Genomic DNA, 20,932 nt, shown 5'->3' with positions numbered 1-20,932 from the left:
TAAAAACTGACTCACTATATTGTACACCTATAACTTATATAATATTGTACATCAACTATACTTCAATAAAAAATATATATAATGCAAATAAATAAATAAATAAAATCAACCTGTTGTATCTGGTCCAAAATGGGCTTATTCCTGAATATGCAAAAGCCTGGTGTAGCTCAGCAACAGTAGGCAGAAGGGAGTGACGGTAAAGCCCACATCAGTCCATATTTCAAGTTATAGAAAGCATTTTAGTAAAAGTATAAGAGGTCAAGTAATCTAAAACTGAAAACTAAAAGTTTATATGAGTATCTATAAATTGCATTTATCCAAGCTATTCTTGTTCAGCATTTTCAGGGATATTCACGATTGAGGTTTAATGAGATTATTTTGTAAATGGAGTTTGGCTAATGTTATTATTGCTTTCATGAAAGCCTGGTATCAGCAGTATGGTTTATCATTCCCTACCAGAGAATGTTGGAAGAACTGTATAAATTAAACCACAGAATGCTTACTCTGTATGCTAGCTGTTGAAGTATTTATCAGCATTCTAATTAGAGTCCTGTTTATGAGGCTGAAAGAGCTCAGGGCCAATTTCTCATGTAGCTCCTGTTGGTGGGCATAGTTTCCAGAAAAGCATGGCTACATCTGGCGTGTACCTTGTAGCGCAGGATTGATATTTTATTCATTTTATAGCTAGCAGCAATTTTGCAGGCAATATCTTTCTGAAACAGTGGATTCAGTACAAATAGCAATGTAGCTATGATATGGTTGCTCTGTTTTATCAAGTGGAAAACTTTAAAAGGAAAACCTGTATGATTTGAATATCCCTGTAAACTGTGTTTAATGCACCTTTAAATGAAAGGAGAGGAGTTGGTCACAGAAACAAAAGCACTCAGTACATCTCTCTCCCCAATCTGATGCAAAGCAAGACTCATGTGATATCAGGAGAATGAAAGTCATCATCATAGGGCCATTTCAGGAACCATGGAACCCAGAACAACATTTTGACAAATGGGAAAAAAAAGGCAATGCCTTCTCCACTCTGATTTAGTTTGTCAGTCAGGCAGTCTGCCAACAACAAACTTATTTGTTTTGCCCAGCATAATTGCTAATTTGAGGATAAGTGTATTTTCTTTTTCCTTCAGTCCATCTATTCTTATATTTAAGCTGGGATTTAAAACAGGGGTGATTAAGATCATACATTCCTCACAATAAAAGATGACTAGTTTTTATTGTCCATAAGGCGAGATGCAACTGTAGCTGATGACCAATTTCATTCATGGGTTTAGAAAGATGAATGGCTCTGGCTGGATTTTAAAATCCTTAAAGGGACAATTCTATTTATCCAGATAATTACTCTATGAAAGGTACAACGGAAACTTATAACAGTATCTTGCCCACAGCTATCAATACGTGGTCCCCAAATGACCCTTCCCATTACATCTTCTGCAGAATTCACAGTGATTTACATGAAGGATGAAAGAAGATTTGAGAAGCCTGAAGCGATCCTCTCAATGTTGCCTAATTGGTAGATGCGGTAAACACTGATAATCCTGCACGTTGGTGGTGTTGAAGGCCAATAAAGTATTTTCTAACTGCATCTTTCAATCTTCTCACAAACGTCTCACACAAAAACGCAGTTTGGGGCTAAACAGAACCACAAAATATTGGGGTAGAGATAGGATGCACAAAATGAGGAGGATGGCCATTGATAAAATGCTGTGTTGTTCTGTGATGAATTTTCACCTTACTCTGAATACCAAACTGACCAGGTCAGGCTAATACAAGTCATCATCAAATGGCAAAAAAAATTCAGAGTTATAGAGGTGCTTTTTGTTGTTGCTATATGATGGTGAGGATGGTCATAGGTCTTAGTAAAACACTTCAGAACAAAGACTCAGTCCACAGTTGAACTTTGGTTTTGGGAGAAACTTTGTTCTCCCTCCATCTTTCATCCATGACCTTCACCCACCATTTTTATCCTAGCGAATTTCAGTTAAAATAAATATCAAAAGAATGTACAGCCTAAGAGGAGTACATGGAAAAAGAGAAGGAAGCATCAAAGCCAATCTCTCTATCCGCTGGGGGTTTGGGGGATTTTTTTTAAATTCAGCTGCTGCTCTATCTTTTGTTACTCTATTCCTTTACTACAACTTAGTATTAGCAAATACATCTATAGAGAAAAAGACAATACTTTTTCTCCTGATTTAGCACCTTCCTTGTGAAAGATGTTCCACAAGGCATTGTGGAGGGTTGAGGGAAAATAGCAACCCAGTCCTTGCCCTCCAGACTTCTCAGATTAAGTTGTAAATGGCAAACTAAGATAAAAGGGTGAACATGAATACAGTCTAGAAAATGGAGAACAGGTTAGGGAGAGGTTGATTCCCACCTGGGAGATCCAAGAAAGCTAAATTAAAAAAACAACAACAACAAATTTTAAGTAGAGCCTCAGAGGACAGGAATTTAAGTAGTCAAAAGAGTAACAGACCATTCAATACAGAGAGAAAGCATGCAAACATTTTTTAACCAATATTTATCCAATTAAAGAATTAACTAGTATGTATATAATGGAATGTAAATTGGTGCAACCACTATGGAAAACAGCATGGAGGTTCCTTAAAAAATTTTAAATGTAATTACCATATGATCCAGCTATTCCACTTCTGGGTATTTATTGAAAGAAAATGAAAACACTAACTCAAAAAGATATATGCACCCCCATGTTCACCGAAGCATTATTTACAATAGCCAAGATATGGAAACAACCTAAGTATTCACCAATGAATATAATGTTATATCTCAATTATACCTCAATAAATGTAAATCTTTAAAAATAATTAACTTAATAAAAGTTAACTATTCACATAAGGCAATGTTAGAACAAATTTAGAGGAGGACATCTTCTGAAGTGCTGGAGAGCAGAGTATTAGTAGCATTTTAGGGGAAATGTCTGAAGACAAGGTTATAAAGAGAGACAATGACCCACTTTGGTAGATTGTTGTCCATCACGCCTACGGGTGATAGAAAGTATTTGAGGAAGGGAGTGATCTAAAAAGAAATGCTTTAAAATGTACCTACAGCAGCACTGTTAAGAATGGATTAGAATGTGTAGTGAATTATACCAGTTAATAAATTACTATAGTTCTGGTAAGTTTCAGTAAAATATTAAAAATAACCAATAATTCTTTAGTGTGTTAGAATTTACAAAGTTCTTTCACTCTCGCATACATTCTCGTTTGAATACAGGCTGATACAGGGCAGAAAGGTAGGACTAAAAATAAAGCACAGATACGAGACAGAGGTTGAACTGAAGGATCTGACTACTGCCTGAATATGGACAATGGGAAAACTATCAAAGGACTTCGGTCTGAGTTGAGAGCTATTCACCACCATCACCACCAACAATGTATTGAGGACATCCTAAGTCTTAGATACTGTGCTAAAAATTTATATTAGATGATCTCATTTAATTCTCACAGCTATATGTGGCCACCCCATTTCATAGATGAGAAAGCTGAGGTTTAGGGAATATTAAGAAGTTTGTCCATCACATAGCTGGCAAGTGGCAGAGCCAAGACTTATCTGAATCCAAAGCTGTCAACCACTTTAGCTTGTAGTAACTTCCATAATACTGGTCAGTGACAGGCATAGAAGCAAACTGTTTATATCCGCATAACCTATGTAAGATATGCAGATCTTATAAAGAACTTAATTTGACTTTTTTTAGGTTATTCATTATTTGATTCAAGAATAAACAGTACTTTCTTTTAAAAATGAGCTGGGAGCCTTGTCAGAATCGATTATAATGGCAACAGATCCCACTTAAAGAAACTGGCAATCTCTTGCCACACTAGATTTTAATTAAAAGGGTGTACAGGGGGCTTCCCTGGTGGCGCAGTGGTTGGGAGTCTGCCTGCCGATGCAGGGAACACGGGTTCGAGCCCTGATCTGGGAGGATCCCACATGCCGCGGAGCGGCTAGGCCCGTGAGCCACAGCTACTGAGCCTGCGCGTCTGGAGCCTGTGCTCCGCAACAGGAGAGGCCACGATAGTGAGAGGCCCGCGCACTGCGATGAGGAGTGGCCTCCGCTTGCCGCAACTAGAGAAAGCCCTCGCACAGAAACGAAGACCCAACACAGCCATAAATAAATAAATAAATAAATAAAAATAAATTAAAAAAAAAAAAAAAGACTTTCTTAAAAAAAAAAAAAAAAAAAAAAAAAAAGGGTGTACAAAAAGTGGGAAGCTTTCTGCCAAAATGCTGTAGCATCATAATAGAGTCACCTTCACTTCTGGACGTTGTTACATGGAAAATCCTCAAGTGTCAAGGAAAGAAAACCATTTTCCTTTAACCACCTATTCACACATGACAGTATCTGTATTCCCAAAGTTATTATATGCAGTCACAAAGTAATTTCCAACATGCTCGACTTTCAGCACTCCTGTATAAACTATTGTGGGGGTTTCTTCTGGAGCCTAACCTAAATCTTTCTGGCCAGTGGGACAACTCAGAAGGTTACTGCTTTAATCCACTAAGTGGCCCTTGATGGCATGAAGCAATTAATGACTTGTCCAGAAGTACCCGGTGATAGCATCAAAAATAAGAATGAAACTTTCTATTGTTACATCTTTTACAATGTGATTTTTATATAAGTGTACATGTGTACACTTCAGATGGAGTCTCTATGATTTTATTCTATGCTGTGCTTGAAATCACAGGCCAGTAAGTAAGGATTTATTCTTCTCTATGTATTTCATTTAATTACACAATTACATTCTCTAGAGAGAGGCTGTATTTGAAATGACCCAGGCAAAGGAAGGTTTAAAGGTGGAGAGTCATATTATTATGAGCGTTTACAGTTCCTAGTTAAAATGACAAATCCACTCAGTTACATATATTAAAGAAATGATGAGCATCTTTTTTCACAAAGTAAATATTATCATGTTTCTCATCTTGTCTTTCCTTTGTATGGCGTGTTACTTATTTTATACATAAATTTATCCTGGAGTAAGAGAGGAAATAAACAACAGTATGTGTTAAAACGCTTTCTTTCCACAGAAAGAAAGCACTAGCAGCAGGGAAAAGCCTATTTAAAGAGTATTGTCATTTTGGTTGAGCAGGAAATGAATCTGCCACAAAGGGTTGGAACCCACTCTGATAGAATTGAAGGTAATTAAAATCTAATGGTAGAATCTAACCATTTAAATTGCAATATTAAATTGATCAAATAGGATTGAAATCAGAATATTTGACAACCTTAAAATGGGACTATAAGAGATTCACTGTGTGCATGTGAAATGTTTGCTTACTCCGGATTGAAATGAACATAGCATGGATGAAATGAAATAGTTTCTAAATTTATATGACTTTTCAATAGTAGAAAAAGATGGTTGTGAGGATTTGCATCTTACAGTATATAATGACGACAACTGGCATAAAATTAAAAGCTTTCAATTACAAACAAAAGATGATTAGGTATTTGCTGTTTATGAGATCTTATTATTCTAGCATGTATATTTTATTCCATAAAGTCTGAAGATGGGAGTTTTAAAATATCAAATTACATTTATTGCTGGCTTAACCTAAGTCTTCATGGTTAGGCTTAACAGTTGCTCTCTCCAAGCACAGACAACTTAAAGTTGCAATGCATATGTTTCCACATGTAATTATACTATTTTTATTAAAATGTTAATATATTAAAAGTAGTTTGATGCATGAAGCAGAAAAAATGCCAGTTGAATTTCTTACAGGAAATTAATAAAGCACAGTACGGAATCTAATAGAAGTTTAGAGAGATTATGATTTGCCGAAGTGAATGTCAGTCTCCCAGCTTCTTGTTCAACATTCTTTCTAACATAAAACCAATTCTTACTGCTTTGCATATTACCTGAGACCCTAGGTACAACTTACTTTGTTATCGACCACCAGATGTTCAGTGTTGTTGAGGATATTATGCACTGCAGCTGCACCTGTCAGATTCCATCTTGTTCCAGATGACCAGGAAGAGGGTTTTCAGGCCTCATTGGCCATATAAAATCTAGGTCTCTGAACAAGGCTGTGAATTAAAATACACTGAGAGAATAAGTACTAACAATAAAAGACAGATATGGGTTAAATCAACTTTTATTTTCTATTTCAAAAGCCTTCTTTTAAATTGAAATTGTTTTCTAATTAAGGATTCTTTTCTTGGTTGTATTACATTTATATGTACAGCACCCCCCACTCCCACCCCCACACACTTACATGCATTTTTAAGAACTTTAGTTTCCTGAGAATTTTGTGACTCAAGGAAATGAATGCTTCACTCATAGTAAAAGGCTCAACCACCACATAGCATAATCACATGACCTGAAGGGAAATCATTGTACCAAAGGAAAAAAAGTTCCAACAGAAAGAAGAAAACCTAGGTCTCTGTGCATTAGGTTTACTGAAATTACAGACAAGCAAATGTTCATGAAAGACAGTGTATTTATGTATTTTTCCCAGAGAAATAATGTTGAAATTGAGAGCTGTGTTCTTGGAAAGAGACTTGGCATAAAAGCAAGGATAGCTTAGGCCAATGATATCATTAAAAAAAAGCATAAAATTCTACCATATATTTAATACTAAAATTCTGCTGAGAGTCCAATAAAATGAGCATAAATATCCTATACACACTGATTATACAAGAGGGCACTCTACTCTATAAAGGCTACATGCTGCACATAAATAAAATTGTGCTATAATACAAATTAAAACTACTTAAAATTAATATGCTAGTTATAATAAAGATTAAACATTTAATTAACAATATTTTTGCTTGCCTTCTTAGAAATTTTATGATTTGAATGGACTGGGTCACTTAAATTGCTGTCTAGGGAAGTTTGAAATGACTTTTTCTCCTCAATAGATTCCCTGTCTTGACACACATGATCCCGGCTGTAAGATTCTGAGACTGCTCAGCAGACTATAGCGTAAGGGAAGTAAGCACGGTTAAGAATCCACATGCACTGGCTCCCCTGGAGGAGGTCAACCATCTAAAATTAAAAATCAAACCTGGGTCAGACTTAGACGTGATCTGGGCTGGTGTAAAATTCCATGGGGGAGAAGAGACCCCAAAGAGGAATCTTCCAATACCAGTGACACCTTTGGTCAGGAACACTGCAGCTCACAATTCTAGTTTATAGCAGGACAGGACCTGGTAGCAACTGATAGGAGTAGAGGCAGAGAAAAGCGCTGTGCAGGCTGTCAGGAAAGTGACGAACAAGTCAGGGATTAGAACTGAAGTCCAGTCATGAGAGGTGACAAATAACAGGAAAGAGTGCAGCCTGATGGACACACAGATGTCCAGGGAGTTCCCAGAGGTCCAGAGGCAATGAGTCTGAGAAGTAGCAAGACAAACTTAAGACCCTATCATCACAACCCTGATGGAGAAGGGGCCCCTATTACTGCCAGGTTCCTTGGCTCCAAAATGGATCTGTAGTAACCTGCAGTTCAGCAGCCTGAACCTCTAATATCATTCAGTGCTCAAAAATCGAGTTCTTGTTTTCAGAGTGTAATCTTGGTGGTAGATAAACATTCTTTCCAACAAATAAATTTGGTAATATACAACACATTTACAGTAGTGTCTAGAGCTTTAAGTTTTTGAAAAAGAGGAAAACCTTCTGAACTTGGTCCTTCTACTTATTTATTTCATACTTGTTAAATAGTTTGTTCTTCTCACTCATCTCATCCTACTAAGAGCATGAAGGCTGCTAAAGAAAATACAAATAAGAAGCTGGGGGATGTGTTTAGAAAGGAGGAGCAGTAGTTGTACTCCTCTACCTTGACTCTATGCTACTTGGGAAGGTGTTTATGGTTTGATTATATGTGTAAGGTCTTGAGGCTTCTCATTTCAGTTTTTGGAATCTCATTTACTATCTCATTTTATTTACAACACTCTAACATGGATACAGAAAGAATTATTATTATCCCTGTTTTACAGATTAGGAAACTAACTTGGAGTAGAAGTGGTAAATGAAATCTGTCTTCAAAAACCTGAGGCAGAGATCTACCCATGCTCAAGTCCTTTCACATAGTAGATCTTCAAAAATATTTGCTGAATGAATGGGTGAGTAGATGATTTTTTTCCACTAAAGTACTATTTTTAGGGCACAAGTAGGATAAGGAAGAAAAGTGAAGTTACAACAGGGCTGAGGAATGAGGTTAACAGTAATAGCTAACATTAATGGCATGCTTCCTCTCTGTCAGTCATTTGAGAAGCACCTTATACTCATTTATTCCTTAGAACAACTTGTGAAGGTAAGTAGTAGTATTTTTCACATTGAACACATGAGGAAAACACAAAATATATTTCAGAGCTGGGATTCAAACTCAGGTATGCTGACCCACAGTCCATGCTCTTAACCTCCCACCACACAATGTAGAAACAAAATTAAGTCAGAAATCACAATAATGGCCAAGAACAGGTGCAACAGTGAGGAAATCAGGATAAGTGGAAGCTCTAATATCTACCAAGTGCCAGGCCTTTCCACAGATTATCCCTAGTCCTCAAATTAACCCCCAAAGTTGGTATGAGAATCTTCACTTCATAGATAAGGAAGCTGAAGTTCAAAGAAGCTAAATGACTTCCTCAAGGTCATACACCTCACAAGTGACAACTGATTCAAATCAAGTCTTTTTGACTCCAAAGCACAGGGTTTTTCTATATAGATTATTTCTAGAGACCAAATCTACACAATCTAGACCACAGAAATCTTCCAAGTCCTGGAGCATTCTCTGTCCTTAAGGAATATAGTACAGAGGAATTCAGGGATGTTCATGTCTTTGACCAAAGAACCATCTTTCTCGATCTGGAACGTTCATCCCTTCACTAAGCATATAAAATACTAAACATAGATAATAAACAAGGAGAAATGAGGGAGAAAGTACACCACTGCCCAGCCAGGTCAGCTGAATCAGCCCTGGGGATCATAAATGATGGGTAAGTGTAACCATTTGGGTCAAAATGCTATACATAATAGAGGATTTCATAATAGAGGTGTATTTCCAGCTCTAGACACTAGGTAGTATGGCTCCTTCTTTCTGTTTGGGGATATACAGATACTTCCATATATCTATGGTGATCTCTTTTCAGCTTTCTGGAATTGCCTTCAGTCTTATTCCAGAGCAGTGGTTCTCAAACTTTAGCATGCAGCAGAATCAACTGGAGGGCTTGCTAAACAGAAAAAAGGGGACTCCACCCCCACAGTTTCTGATTTAGTAGATCTGGACTGGGTTCTGAGAAACTGCATTTCTAACAAGTTACTGGGTAAGACTGATGGTGAGGGTCAGGGGATCATACATCCAGGACTAGCGTTCTAGAGTTATTGTAAGTTTCCAATTTATTTCTCTTACTCCAAACCAATGCCGGCCATAATATATCAGCTCGCAGGAATGAGCAACCTGTTTTACAAGCAATGTGCTCAAATTCCTTGACTTCAAGGCCCCCAGGAAGCTCTAGGTACTGATTTGCAGAGCTTCTGCATTTCATAGTCAGTTCCACATTTTCCCAGAGCATAGAAAGCACAAATAAAGATGATATCTAAGATAAAAGTTAAAAACAATAATGCCTATACCTTTGCAATTTATGCACAGGTCCTCAAAACTCAATTTCGTCCTACGTGGTTTAGATTCCCTGGGCTAGCCCTGCATAATCAATATAATCTAGAAAGCGTCACCTAATCAATACTGTAGAACTTGTTCATTTTTCTGCCAATATCAGATAGAAATAAGGTTTTGCTCATGTTTTGCAAATGAGTTTTTTAAAAAATTATTTTCATAACTTCACTGTGAGCCTTAGACTTTTCTAGTTGTCAGAGCTCAGCTAGGGAAAGCTATAACTGACTGTTTCATTTGACAGTTCCTTTGGAACAATTATTTAATGTGAGCATTATTTAAATGTGAGAGGAGAATGCATATATCTTGGTGTGGTTTTAAAATTTACCCTCAACATCTTATCTTCCATTTACATTTAAAACAGCACATTATTCTTTGCTTCTTGGCTTCCATTTAGAGTTAGCACAGAGTTCAGATATTGGGAGAAGTCATTTAAACTGGAGAGCGAAACATGATAACACATTTTTCTTTCTTCAGATGGGATTAAGAGAATAACCTCTCTTTTTTTTCTTTTTTGGACACCCAAATATCTTTTAAGGGGGGGGGAAGGGGCAGTGGGGGGAGGGTCTCTCACTGCACATCTTGTTCATTGGGGCTGCTTCCTGAGTCCTGCGGCTTCATCACATGCAGCAGCTCGGGTGGGTTGGAGAAGGGCTCGATGCGCAGGGCCTCAAATGCTTCATCTGCTCGGAAGGCTAGTCCCACAGTGGCTGGGGCCTGAGGCCCTGCTGTCTGGCTGGTGAAGCCACACTCGCCCAATGTCTTACCGTCGTCCAGAAGCTTGTCGTCCTTGTACAGCCGCTCGCTGCTCGTCCAGCGACCGCCCGAGGACGTCCTCGACGATGCGCTTCAGCTCCAACACGGTGCTTGACTCCTTGGCGTCCGTAAACATGTCGTTCTCGTGAGGAGCCCGTCCCTCACAGCTACTACTTCTCCCTCTAGACGCTCCAGAACAGCCGCGCTCCGCCCCCTTCCCAGCAACCCGGGCGCTGGTCCCAGCATGCCCCGCGCCAGGGCGGCCCCACCCCGCACCCGCAGGGCTTCGTGATTCTCTTAATCCTATTTAAAGAAAGAAAAGTGTTGGTCTTAAGCTGAGGCAAAATGTGATCCCTTTGAACTCTATAGTTGACAATTTAGGAAAAACCACACAGTCTTCAAGGCATTATTTCAAACCCTCTGGGTATGTACAAAGTTACTTACACTGGTTGCCATTTTGAGGAAAGATCTCTTTTTGAGGAAAAAATTTAACTCAAAAGAGTTCATGGGGGCTTCCCTAGTGGCGCAGTGGTTGAGAATCTGCCTGCTAATGCAGGGGACACGGGTTCGAGCCCTGGTCTGGGAAGATCCCACATGCCGCGAAGCAGCTAAGCCCGTGAGCCACAACTACTGAGCCTGCGCGTCTGGAGCTTGTGCTCCGCAACGAGGCCACGATAGTGAGAGGCCCGCGCACCGCGATGAAGAGTGGCCCCCGCTCGCCGCAACTAGAGAAAGCCCTCGCACAGAAACGAAGACCCAACACAGCCAAAAATAAGTAAAATAAATAAATTAAAAAAAAAAAAAGTTCATGAATTAGCGCAGGAAAGCTGCTACAACCTTTCTCCTCAAACCTGGAGGAATTTGGACCTTATAGCTGTATTTCCAATGGTGTCCTGACCACCCTTTCCAAGGGATACTGAGTAGGGCATGGAGGGAATACCAAGAGTCTCCAAAGCAATTATCACTGTTCTGATGAGGTGATGGGGTGAGGCGAAAATGCACAGGAAATGGTTATTTGTTTACTTCAAAATATGAGTAGTGTTCAACTAAAGGGGCTGATCTGGAGAATTTCTGTATCTGTTTCATATGCCAGGCAGTGACATTATACTTATTCTGGAGATTGCCTTTATGTACAAATAGCATTCATTACATGCAGCTTTTGTCAACTCTAAAGGGCAAAGGAAAAACAGATTATTAGTAAAATAAAAAAAAAAAAATAACACTGGTATGTATTTTTTTTCCTCAGGGTGAGAGGGAAAATGCCTAGATGTTGTTTTCAAACATTCCAGCCATCAACTCCAGAGAGCATGGACGAACATAATTTTCCCTGATGACAATAATGAAGATGATAATGCTTTTCAGCATTTCCCAGAGCGTAAACTCGGTTTGAGTGTGAGCCTGGCTGTGTGACCATAACGAATGCTAGTGATATGGGAAAAACAAATGCACAAATGAAAAACAGTGAGTCAGATAGCTCATTCGTTGCTGTCAATAGAATCTAGAGTTCCCCAAATCTGCTTAGTGTCTGCCATTGTATAATGTTAAGTGCATTGCAGACCATTTGCATGTTGAATAAAATGTTAGAATTGCTTTGGAATAAATAAAGCAGTTGCATTTCCACTGTCTCTCAGAAAGCTTTGGATTTTTGTTTTCTTCCTACATGCTCATTAGATTAAGTGCTAAGAATTTTTTTTTTCAGTAGATGAAATAAAGTTGAGAATTGATACAATTATGTCAATAATATAGACAAAACACTTTCCTCAACTTCCAAATTACCAGACCACTAAAATTACTTTCTCATTTAAATTATCTGGATACTTTCTCAAAACAAAAAAAAAAGGAAAAGAAAAAAGAAAAGAAAACATTCTAGAGAGTAGTAGTATAAGAAGATTAATATCAAAACCAATTATTCTTCCTAACTGACCATAGTTAACTTTTCTATCAGTTTCCTTCGTGTCTTTTTTCTGTGTGAGCTCATATTATATATACAGTTCTGTATTCTGCTTTTTTCTTTTCATGTTAAAGCATAAGCATTTTCCATTTGGGTAAAGGCTTTTTATAACTGACTTTAGTGTTTACATATCATTATAGCACAGCAAAGGACCATAATACATCTAAGAATTCTGTATTTGGAAACATTTAAGTGGCATCTAATATTTTTTATTAAAAATAATAGTGATAAACATCCTTGTACATAAATCAATGTATCTCATGTTTCAAAGCTGTGAGTAAATGATGACATGACTTGAGTAACATAGGTTTAAGTCAGATCCTCTGATGATAGCTGGGCATATGGACACCCACAGTACATTTCTGAGACACCTGTGCTGGTAGTGTGATGATGTGACTAAGTTCTGGCAAGTTAAAAATGAGAGAAAGTCTCCTGTGGCAGCTTCCAGGAAATTTCCTTAAACTATTGACGATGTGTGTATGTCCTTTGCCTCTGTTTTTGGACCTTTCTCCATTTTGGATCACAAGACAAGGGCTACAGACCAGGGATGGTGAAGTGTGAAATAAGAGAAATTCTCATTATGGATTCATTGACAAACTGGAAAGAAAGCATTAAAGTTTTGATAAATCTTTTAATGAGATAATGAATCACCCGTGTTCCATATTGCATTTTTGAGAGTGAGGGTGATGCAAAAACTAATTGTGATTTATCTTTATAGAATTTAAGAGAAATAACTGGGTTCAATTCTCTCTCAGTGGGCATTCTCCCATCTCATTTTATGAACAACAAAATATATGTTAGCAAAACAATAGCTTTTAAAATAAAATCAGTTCCAATCCCCAAGTGGTAAATAATTTCTAAAGTTAGAAAACTACACGCAAAGGGAGAAATGGCTTCAGGACCTGTGTAACTTTGAGTCAGAGTTGCGTGAACTTGTCAAACCCAAACTCTCCCAGGATCTTCCAGTGTTAGTTGATTAGCCAAAGGAGCAGGATTATTCAGTAATAGATTGTGCTTTGGGCATTGCTAATACAGCTGTGCTCCTGATGAAAACTAACCTCAACATTTGATCCAAGTTCCCTTTGACTAAACTTCCATATAATGATGTCACTTCTCTTTTCAACATAGAAAATGAAAGGGAAAATTGAGATAATTATGTTGACAATTTAAGTAAAACAAAAAATATCCAGATACTTGAGGCAAAAGGGAATTAGAGGTTTGAGCTATGCAGATAACAATCTGAGTTCTCAATTTCACTTCGCCAAGAATACAAAGCATTTTTTAAATGTAGTTTATTGAACAGAGATTTCCAAATATTGTGTCTAGTACCCAAACCAATTCTCTCCTTGCTATCTCAGCAAAAAGTGGTATTAATCAAGGCAATTTTAGTTCTCCTGTATTATTCAAATTAGTAAGGATCAGGCAAGATATTCTCACAAACATGAAAGTATAACTTATATTTATCCAGTTCCCACTTCCTTTGAGTCTCTGGAGGAGACGAGTCACCATCATGAGAAACATGGGTAACAGCTACCAGAGATTTGTTTTTGTCTTCTACCAGTGAACTCATGCCCTCTGAGAAGCTGCCTCACCTCCCAGGGTTCAACACTTGCCTTGTTTCATTTGCCCCCTATTATCTCTGCTTTGCTGTTTTATGCTTTTCACTGCTTCTGGCCTGTTGTCACTGCTGAGGACATCACTCACTCCACTCCTTGGCCACCTGCCCCCTCAATACCAACCCTGCAGGATGTAGGTCCAGTCAGTACTTTGATGCCAGGCCTCCTTCTGCCCTGTTTCTCATGATAAGGAGAGATAATTCAGCATAATTTCCAAGCACATCACTGCCCACCCACTCATAGCCCTGTCTTTTCTCTGTTTGATCCATATTTTTAGCTAATATAAAAGAGGACCCTCTGCTCACAAGCCCTTACCTCCAGACATTAAATATTTCAAAGTAATTTCAAGAGATTATCAAATTTTGTAATATTTTTATTTATTCATTCCCTTAATGTGGCTGGGTTCATTGGGACGTTTTATATTTTAGTAGTGTGACACATAATAATGGCGTGTTTGCAAGTTTACCAGCTGTGATGGTTCATTTTGTGTCAGCTTGACTGGGCCACGGGTTGCCCAGACATTTGGTCAAACATTACTCTGGGTGTGTCTGTAGGATGTTTCTGGATGAGACCTAACATTTGAATACATGAGTAAAACAGATTGCCCTCTCTAATGTGAGTGGACCCTATTTATTCAGTTGAAAATCAGAATAGAACAAAAAGTCTAACTCTCCCATGACTACGAGAAATTCCTCCTGCCTGACTGTCTTTCCAACTGGGACACTGGTTTAGTCCTTCCTTTGGACTAGAACTGAAATAAAAGCTCTTCTGGGGCTTGCGCCTGCTGGCTCTCAGTCTGGAAACACATCACCAGCTCTCCTGTGTCTCCAGCTTGCCCACTGCAGATCTTGGGACTTGTCAGCCTCCATAATAATGAAAGCTAATTCCTTAAAATAAACCTCTTTATATGCATACATCCTATTAGTTCTTTTTCTCTGGGGCACCCTAAGACACCAGCCAATCCTGGTACTTATTTTGTTTACTACCCAAGTATATACTTTTCTAAACTACAAATTTGGATTGTTTTGTATTAAATGTCTCCCTGCTTGTAAATAATTGAGGAACTTCATTTTCGAAAGCAATTGATCTATGGTCAGCTTGCTGTTTTCCTTATAAATATAAAATGAAAGCAAATGTGTGCTAGCCTAATAGCCTCTATCATCTTGACAGAAGGCGCTCCATCCTGTTACAGTTCCCTCCTGCCAAGTGCTCTGAGAATCCTTCAAACTACACCTTGTGTGTGTTCACAAACAAATGTCTCCCATATACTTCTTCTCCTGCTCTTTTCTCACTTCTAGAAGTTCACTGCCTTACATTTTCCACAGCTAACAACGCCCCTTCATGGATCATCATGTCTGTCATGCTCCCAAAGCTAAGTGCCAATACTTGAGGACCCAGACTAGTACTCAGTTCTGGAAGATTGGATTCTCCCTGAGTGAGGAAAAGGATTTCTCCTCAACTCTTTGTCATATTCCAAAACAAGGGGTGGCAGCCAGATCCTGACGGGACTGTCATGAGAGACTATGCAACTCTGGGCAGAAGCTGAGCTCCTGTCTTTCCAGTTTTTACTTTCCCCTCAAAGTTTTAAAAATCGTAGGCTCAGTTTTAGTCAGAGCTCAGACGCAAGGTAAATTACTTCTTTACCCTCAGCTGATCTCATGAATATGCTCCCAACACAGGGCTGCGGAAGTTCAGCGTGGAGAGGGCAGTCTTCATCTAGCCTAGAGCTACTGCCCTTCCCTGTTGCATTAGGCAACTTATTTTAAGTTTAACCTTTCTTAATGTTTGTGAAAGTAGGAACAGAATGGTGAGAGTAGGATGGAGATATATCTTAAAAACAAAACAAAAAAAAAAACAAACAAAAAATCACTGTTTTAAAGATATCACTTAATTATTTTATTGAACAATCATCTTTTACATGTCATCAGACCTTACCCCTGAAGTGCAAAAAACAGTTTGAGGTATTAAAACTGAAGGAACATTTGCACATATTTTGTAAGGTTTTCACACTATAGTAACTGGAATATTCAGTATAACTAAATACTACATATAACTGCAGGTTTACAAGAACAACGCTATTTAAAGCAAACCTGGTTTGTCTCATTATAGCTTTGGACATCCCACTTATGTTATAAAGGTGGCAAAAAATAATATGAGATTTAAGTTGCTTGCAAACTGATATGTGCATTATTCAGTTTTAGAAAATGGTGTATAGAATTTAACGGGTTAATAGCTGAAACAGTAACTATCCCCAAAGCACAAAAATCAAACTGACAAACCAGTTTCAATGATATAATGTCCTATTCACAGGATTTAATCCTTGGATCAATGGCAATTCACTTAAAGTATCTGAAATAGATTTACCAGAATATTTCAATACTATCCCTGTACATGGAGGGTCACATAAGTAGCATGGTCCATATTTTTTTCTATAAGATTTCCCCCTTTAAATTAGTAAATAAATTGCTAACACTGATAAAGTTCAGAATGGTCACTTCAAAGTTATTTTGAAGTAACATGAGGAAGAGGAGATTGGCTTTTTAAGTATTTGTTAGACTCTGTTATATTGAAGAAATTATCAGGAGACTTTTCAGATCCCATTTCCCTCTGACTGTGTCTATACCTTGAAAGAGAAAGTTGAAGCAATTATATAGCTAATTAGAGTAATATAAATACTTTCTTCTGAACTATTCAGGCAAATTAGAGAAAAGGTATTTTTTTGATTTGATGATTGATTTAATTATTAACATCAGAGCATAGACACTTCATTTGAAACAAATCTAAGCTTGCATAGTGATTTGCATGTAGTGTAGTAAAATTAAGTCCTGAATAATAGGTCACAAATGTTGAATAACAATTAGTCTCTACAGCAATTTCTATAGTTATAAACAGCACTTCTAGTAGCTGCACATGCTAGGTTCTGGTGTTTGTCATTGAATTGTTTTATTTGTTCCATTGTGTAGATAGATTGAACAAAGGGAAGCTTGATTTTTTGGTAAGAATATAGGCTTAAAACTTGGCTTTTTAAAATTTTTTGCAAAACTGATAAAAAATAAAATGCTTCTTGCAGTTTACTATTAGAGGAAAATACTGTTTCTTCCATGGCATTCATGACGCCTTAAAGGAGACACCTGCAAAAGTAGGCCTCCTCCAGACTATATGTTTTGTCTACATCAGAAATTTGTAAGGAAAGCGACAATTTTTTCATGGAGACTCCAGCAAAATTCTGCAAAAACATTTAACCTGTTTCCTCTTTGTTCTAGGGAAAAAACGGAACTTAGGTTTTTAAAAAACCCCATAGGAATGCTATGCTTGTGTGTGGGGACAATGTCCTCTCCCACAACTACTGTTTGTTTTCTCACGTATTGGTTCCTGAATTAAGAATAATCTTTGCAGTCTGGAAGCACAGCTGCAACAGCAGCTGAATGGTTTACTTGGGGGCAGAGGGAACACAAGTTGATGTTCTCACTTGAACCAGGAGAAAACTGATCACAGATTCTTCTGTCAAATGAATAACGACCTAGTGTCAGTATCCTTTAGAGGTTAACGACTATTTTTAGTGTTTGCTACACAAATGGATGCTCCCTCCAGGTTAGGATACAATACCCAAGAGTTGTATTTTTTTTTTTCAAATGAATGTTTTCAGACATGGAAATCAGCCAAAAACATAGGAGGTCATAGAATGAGAAATTAAATCTCAGGTGTCCAAATTGGCTGGTCCAATTAAAACCTATCCCCAAGCTGCAATTATCTGGAACAAAACAAAAAGCAACTTTCATTTCAGGACCACATATGCAAATCTAAGTGCCATCACAATGGCTTTTAATGCTTAGGGGATAAAATGCAACAAATTTATTTTTTTTCCTATGGTCACCTTTTATCTATAAAACCAATAACCAAAAGAAAATTGAAAGGAAATGAAATAATGACAGATCCTATAGGATCTAAGTCCTGAATGTTGTTTGCCTATTCTCAGTATACCCATGGGTGCCATACAAACAGGGCTGACCACAAATGTAAGTGACAAGAGCAATATTATCAAAATTCTCTCACTATTGTCATGCTAACAAGCTACACTGAAATCTATCAAACCTACAAATATCAAATGCTGGCTGGCATTCAATTCAGATAGAACACTGACTGCAGTCACACACTGCAGAGTCAGTGAAGCCTTCTCCCGAGAGCAGGAGCCTGTGACAGTCAGTCAAAGACTGGGTTTCGTATGCCATTCAATACCAGACTGGTGGGTGCCTTCCTGTGTAGAAGGGCCAGTGAGCACAGGAGGAGGGAAAAGCTCACGACTCCCAGAATGACCGTTCCTGATATGAGTGCACTGGTGATGGCGTTCAGCTGGAAATGAGGTTCGTTTGGAGAGCCTGCAAGTAATAAACACGCACAGTGGGAAGGTCCAGCATCAGATTTAACTCACCTTATCCCAATTTAAACCTGCAAAGTATCTGTCATCAGTATCTTGTAGAATAACAGCATGAGACAATTATGCTACAATTTATTTGACTATAATTCAATTCAATACCCAAAGGATTGTATGGTTTAGAGGCCTGGTATCCCCCCCCCCCCCCGGCAGCCAAAAACAGTCACCTATAAAATGCTCTAAAAATTGACCAACAGGTTGCATATGAGTTCAGAAATCCTCAGTGAACTGTTATTTAAAATATAACAAGCTTGTTAAACCAGAGCTCATTATTTTTAGTTGATTACAGTTTTGTAACTAATCACCAAAAAATACTTACCATTTAAAAAAATTATACTTTAATTTTCAATATATGTTAATTATCTTACCAAGCTGTGAATTGTTGGTTGGAGTCTCATCTGGGGGGAAGAAAAGAAAAAGAAAAGCAATATTGTGTCTCCAAATATTTATCTATGTCTGTTATAGTTCTATAATTACTTTTTACCTATATGTCCCCTCACCTTCACCCACAAGCTCCCTGGGAAAGGCAATAACGAAAGTCCCGCTAAACCGTCTGCTTTCTCATTTCCTGTTCCATGTGTCCAAGATTTCATCATCTATCTATTCCTCCAAGCCCACACCCCGCCACTGCCCTGGGCATACAAATAAAATCGTAAAACATACTGCTCTGTATTCCTTCCTGCTGCCTTTGCTTCATCATTATCTCTCCAGTCAGGTTAGTGGGGGCAGTAATTGTTAACAGCTATTACATTTTTTAAAGCCCTATAACCTGCCATTTATTATTCTTTTATAGAGAAACATTCATTATTTAGTGCCACTCTATTTTAAGTGATGCCAATTTGCCCATTATAATCTGCAAAAAACATCAAGTTCCAAGAAAATAAATTCGTACTTAATAACTAAATGAAAAGAAAAATCATTCCTGAACTTGAGTTGCAGTTTTATTTGCATCTGTTAAGTAAAAGACTGAAGCCATTGATTTTTCATTTTCCCTGACAAACATAATAGATGCAATGAACACATTCACTTGGTTTCCCAGTTTTTGTTACCCATTTTGTAATCATATAGCAATTAACCCTTGAACATACACAATGAGTGAATTTTATATTTGTGTTTAAATACATGGGTGTATATGTGCCTGTGAGTGTTTGTTATTTGAACCATAAAATGTGTGCAGTTGGCTGTTTGATTCTGGAGTATAAATACTATTACAATTAATATGTGTGTAATTTCATACAGTTTACAAAGTGCTATCTCATATGTTATCACATTTAATTCTCATAATTGCCATATGGTTTAGATATTATTGCTACTCCCATTTTACAGATGAAGAAACTTCCATCTGCCACAGCCTCCATGATAAAGTAAACACTAAGCTTAAATAAAAGATCAGTTTCAGAGTCCCTTTTCTAAAATAGTATAAACTAGCAAGTGTGGAAATATTTTTAGTAAAAGAGATAAATATCTCAAACTATAAAACTCCAGGATTAGTATTTGAAATAATTGATGGGAGAACCTGGTGAGATATTTATAAAACATCTGATGCCATTTCTTTTCAGACATATGAGTCTTGGCAGAAATGATGGTTCTGCTGTTTGATCCTGAAGTACAATGTCCAAAATAAATAGAGCACTCATTCATAGGATTCTTTAGAATGGTGCAATGCATTGCTATAGGACAAAAAGAAAAACAAAATACAAATTTTCATTATAAGACGCCCTTAGGAAAATCCTAACCTCCAACCAGTATCATCCTACAAGGACAATAGCTTCTCATGGAAATAGACAGGATGTATGCACTGTGATTCATTCATCCAAAAGATCTGAGTGCCCCTTTCCCAAAACAAGCTGCCTCACTGGAACATGGAAGAGAATATATAATGCTATAAAATTCCTTTTTAAAAGTTATTCTTTGTTTAGGAATTACATTTATTTGCTCTTAAAAAAAAAAAGGTTTCTATTAAAGAATAGAAAGTTTCCTCCTATGTATCCCAAATTAAGCAAAAGTTCTATGATTGTATGCCCCCACTATTTTCTGCAATTTCAGGTTAACAAAAGAAGTCAGAATATCCACTCCTCTCTTACATTACCAAAGCACTTTTGTAAGAACAGCATCCCAGCTGTCATCTACAAGGACTTGGCTGTGGACAAAATCTCTGTGTGGGGACAAAGATGCCAAATGAGCCACATCAGCCGCAGGCTCCAGGACTCTGAAAAACTGAAAGCATCCTACCTTTGGTAGATGGCTGAAATCAGAGTGTGTAATATTTGAATATTGTTTGGAATTGTACTCGATACTGAATAAGCTTAGCGAGAATAAATTTATCTGTTATCTTCTGTTTCTGGTATCCTGCAATGTTAGGATCATTGCAATTAAAAGAAAATCAAAGAACTGTCTAGAAAAGGGAGGTAGAGATTTTTCAGGAGCTTTTTGTCACCATACACTTCTATTTCTCTCTCACACCAATTTGGTCTTATACACATATACACTAAAAGAAACCTTATGGAATTCAAACAGATTGGAATTCTAAACTTGGTGAGCTCTTCAAAA

At 37.6% G+C, this 20,932-nt stretch overlaps 1 protein-coding gene and 1 pseudogene across 7 annotated transcripts in view; both read right to left on the bottom strand.

Annotated features, from left to right (window-relative positions):
• The window catches only part of LOC309628819 (elongin-B pseudogene), a 59,139-nt pseudogene extending 48,405 nt beyond the window's left edge, over window positions 1-10,734 (bottom strand). Inside the window, exon 1 of the transcript XR_014249479.1 lies at window positions 5,902-10,734. The product of XR_014249479.1 is annotated as an elongin-B pseudogene (transcript). The remainder of the gene's footprint in view (window positions 1-5,901) is intronic.
• A 131-nt stretch (window positions 10,735-10,865) lies between these two features.
• ZPLD1 (zona pellucida like domain containing 1) overlaps window positions 10,866-20,932 on the bottom strand; it is a 226,911-nt gene continuing 216,844 nt past the window's right edge. For 5 of the 6 annotated variants that reach the window (XM_082392144.1, XM_082392146.1, XM_082392143.1 and 2 more), the window contains 2 exons: window positions 18,751-18,780; window positions 11,179-18,326 (listed from right to left, as the gene is read on the bottom strand). In XM_082392144.1, the coding sequence (XP_082248270.1) occupies window positions 18,151-18,326; window positions 18,751-18,780 (206 nt within the window). In that variant the 3' untranslated portion in view covers window positions 11,179-18,150. Of the gene's footprint in view, window positions 18,327-18,750; window positions 18,781-20,932 lie in introns of all 6 variants that reach the window. The other variant, XM_082392148.1, reaches the window with a different exon arrangement.

This window comes from Balaenoptera borealis, assembly GCF_965194805.1.
Source record: "Balaenoptera borealis genome assembly, chromosome: 5".
NCBI classification, from domain to species: Eukaryota; Metazoa; Chordata; class Mammalia; order Artiodactyla; family Balaenopteridae; genus Balaenoptera; species Balaenoptera borealis.
This window is presented reverse-complemented; position numbering and strand designations above follow the sequence as displayed.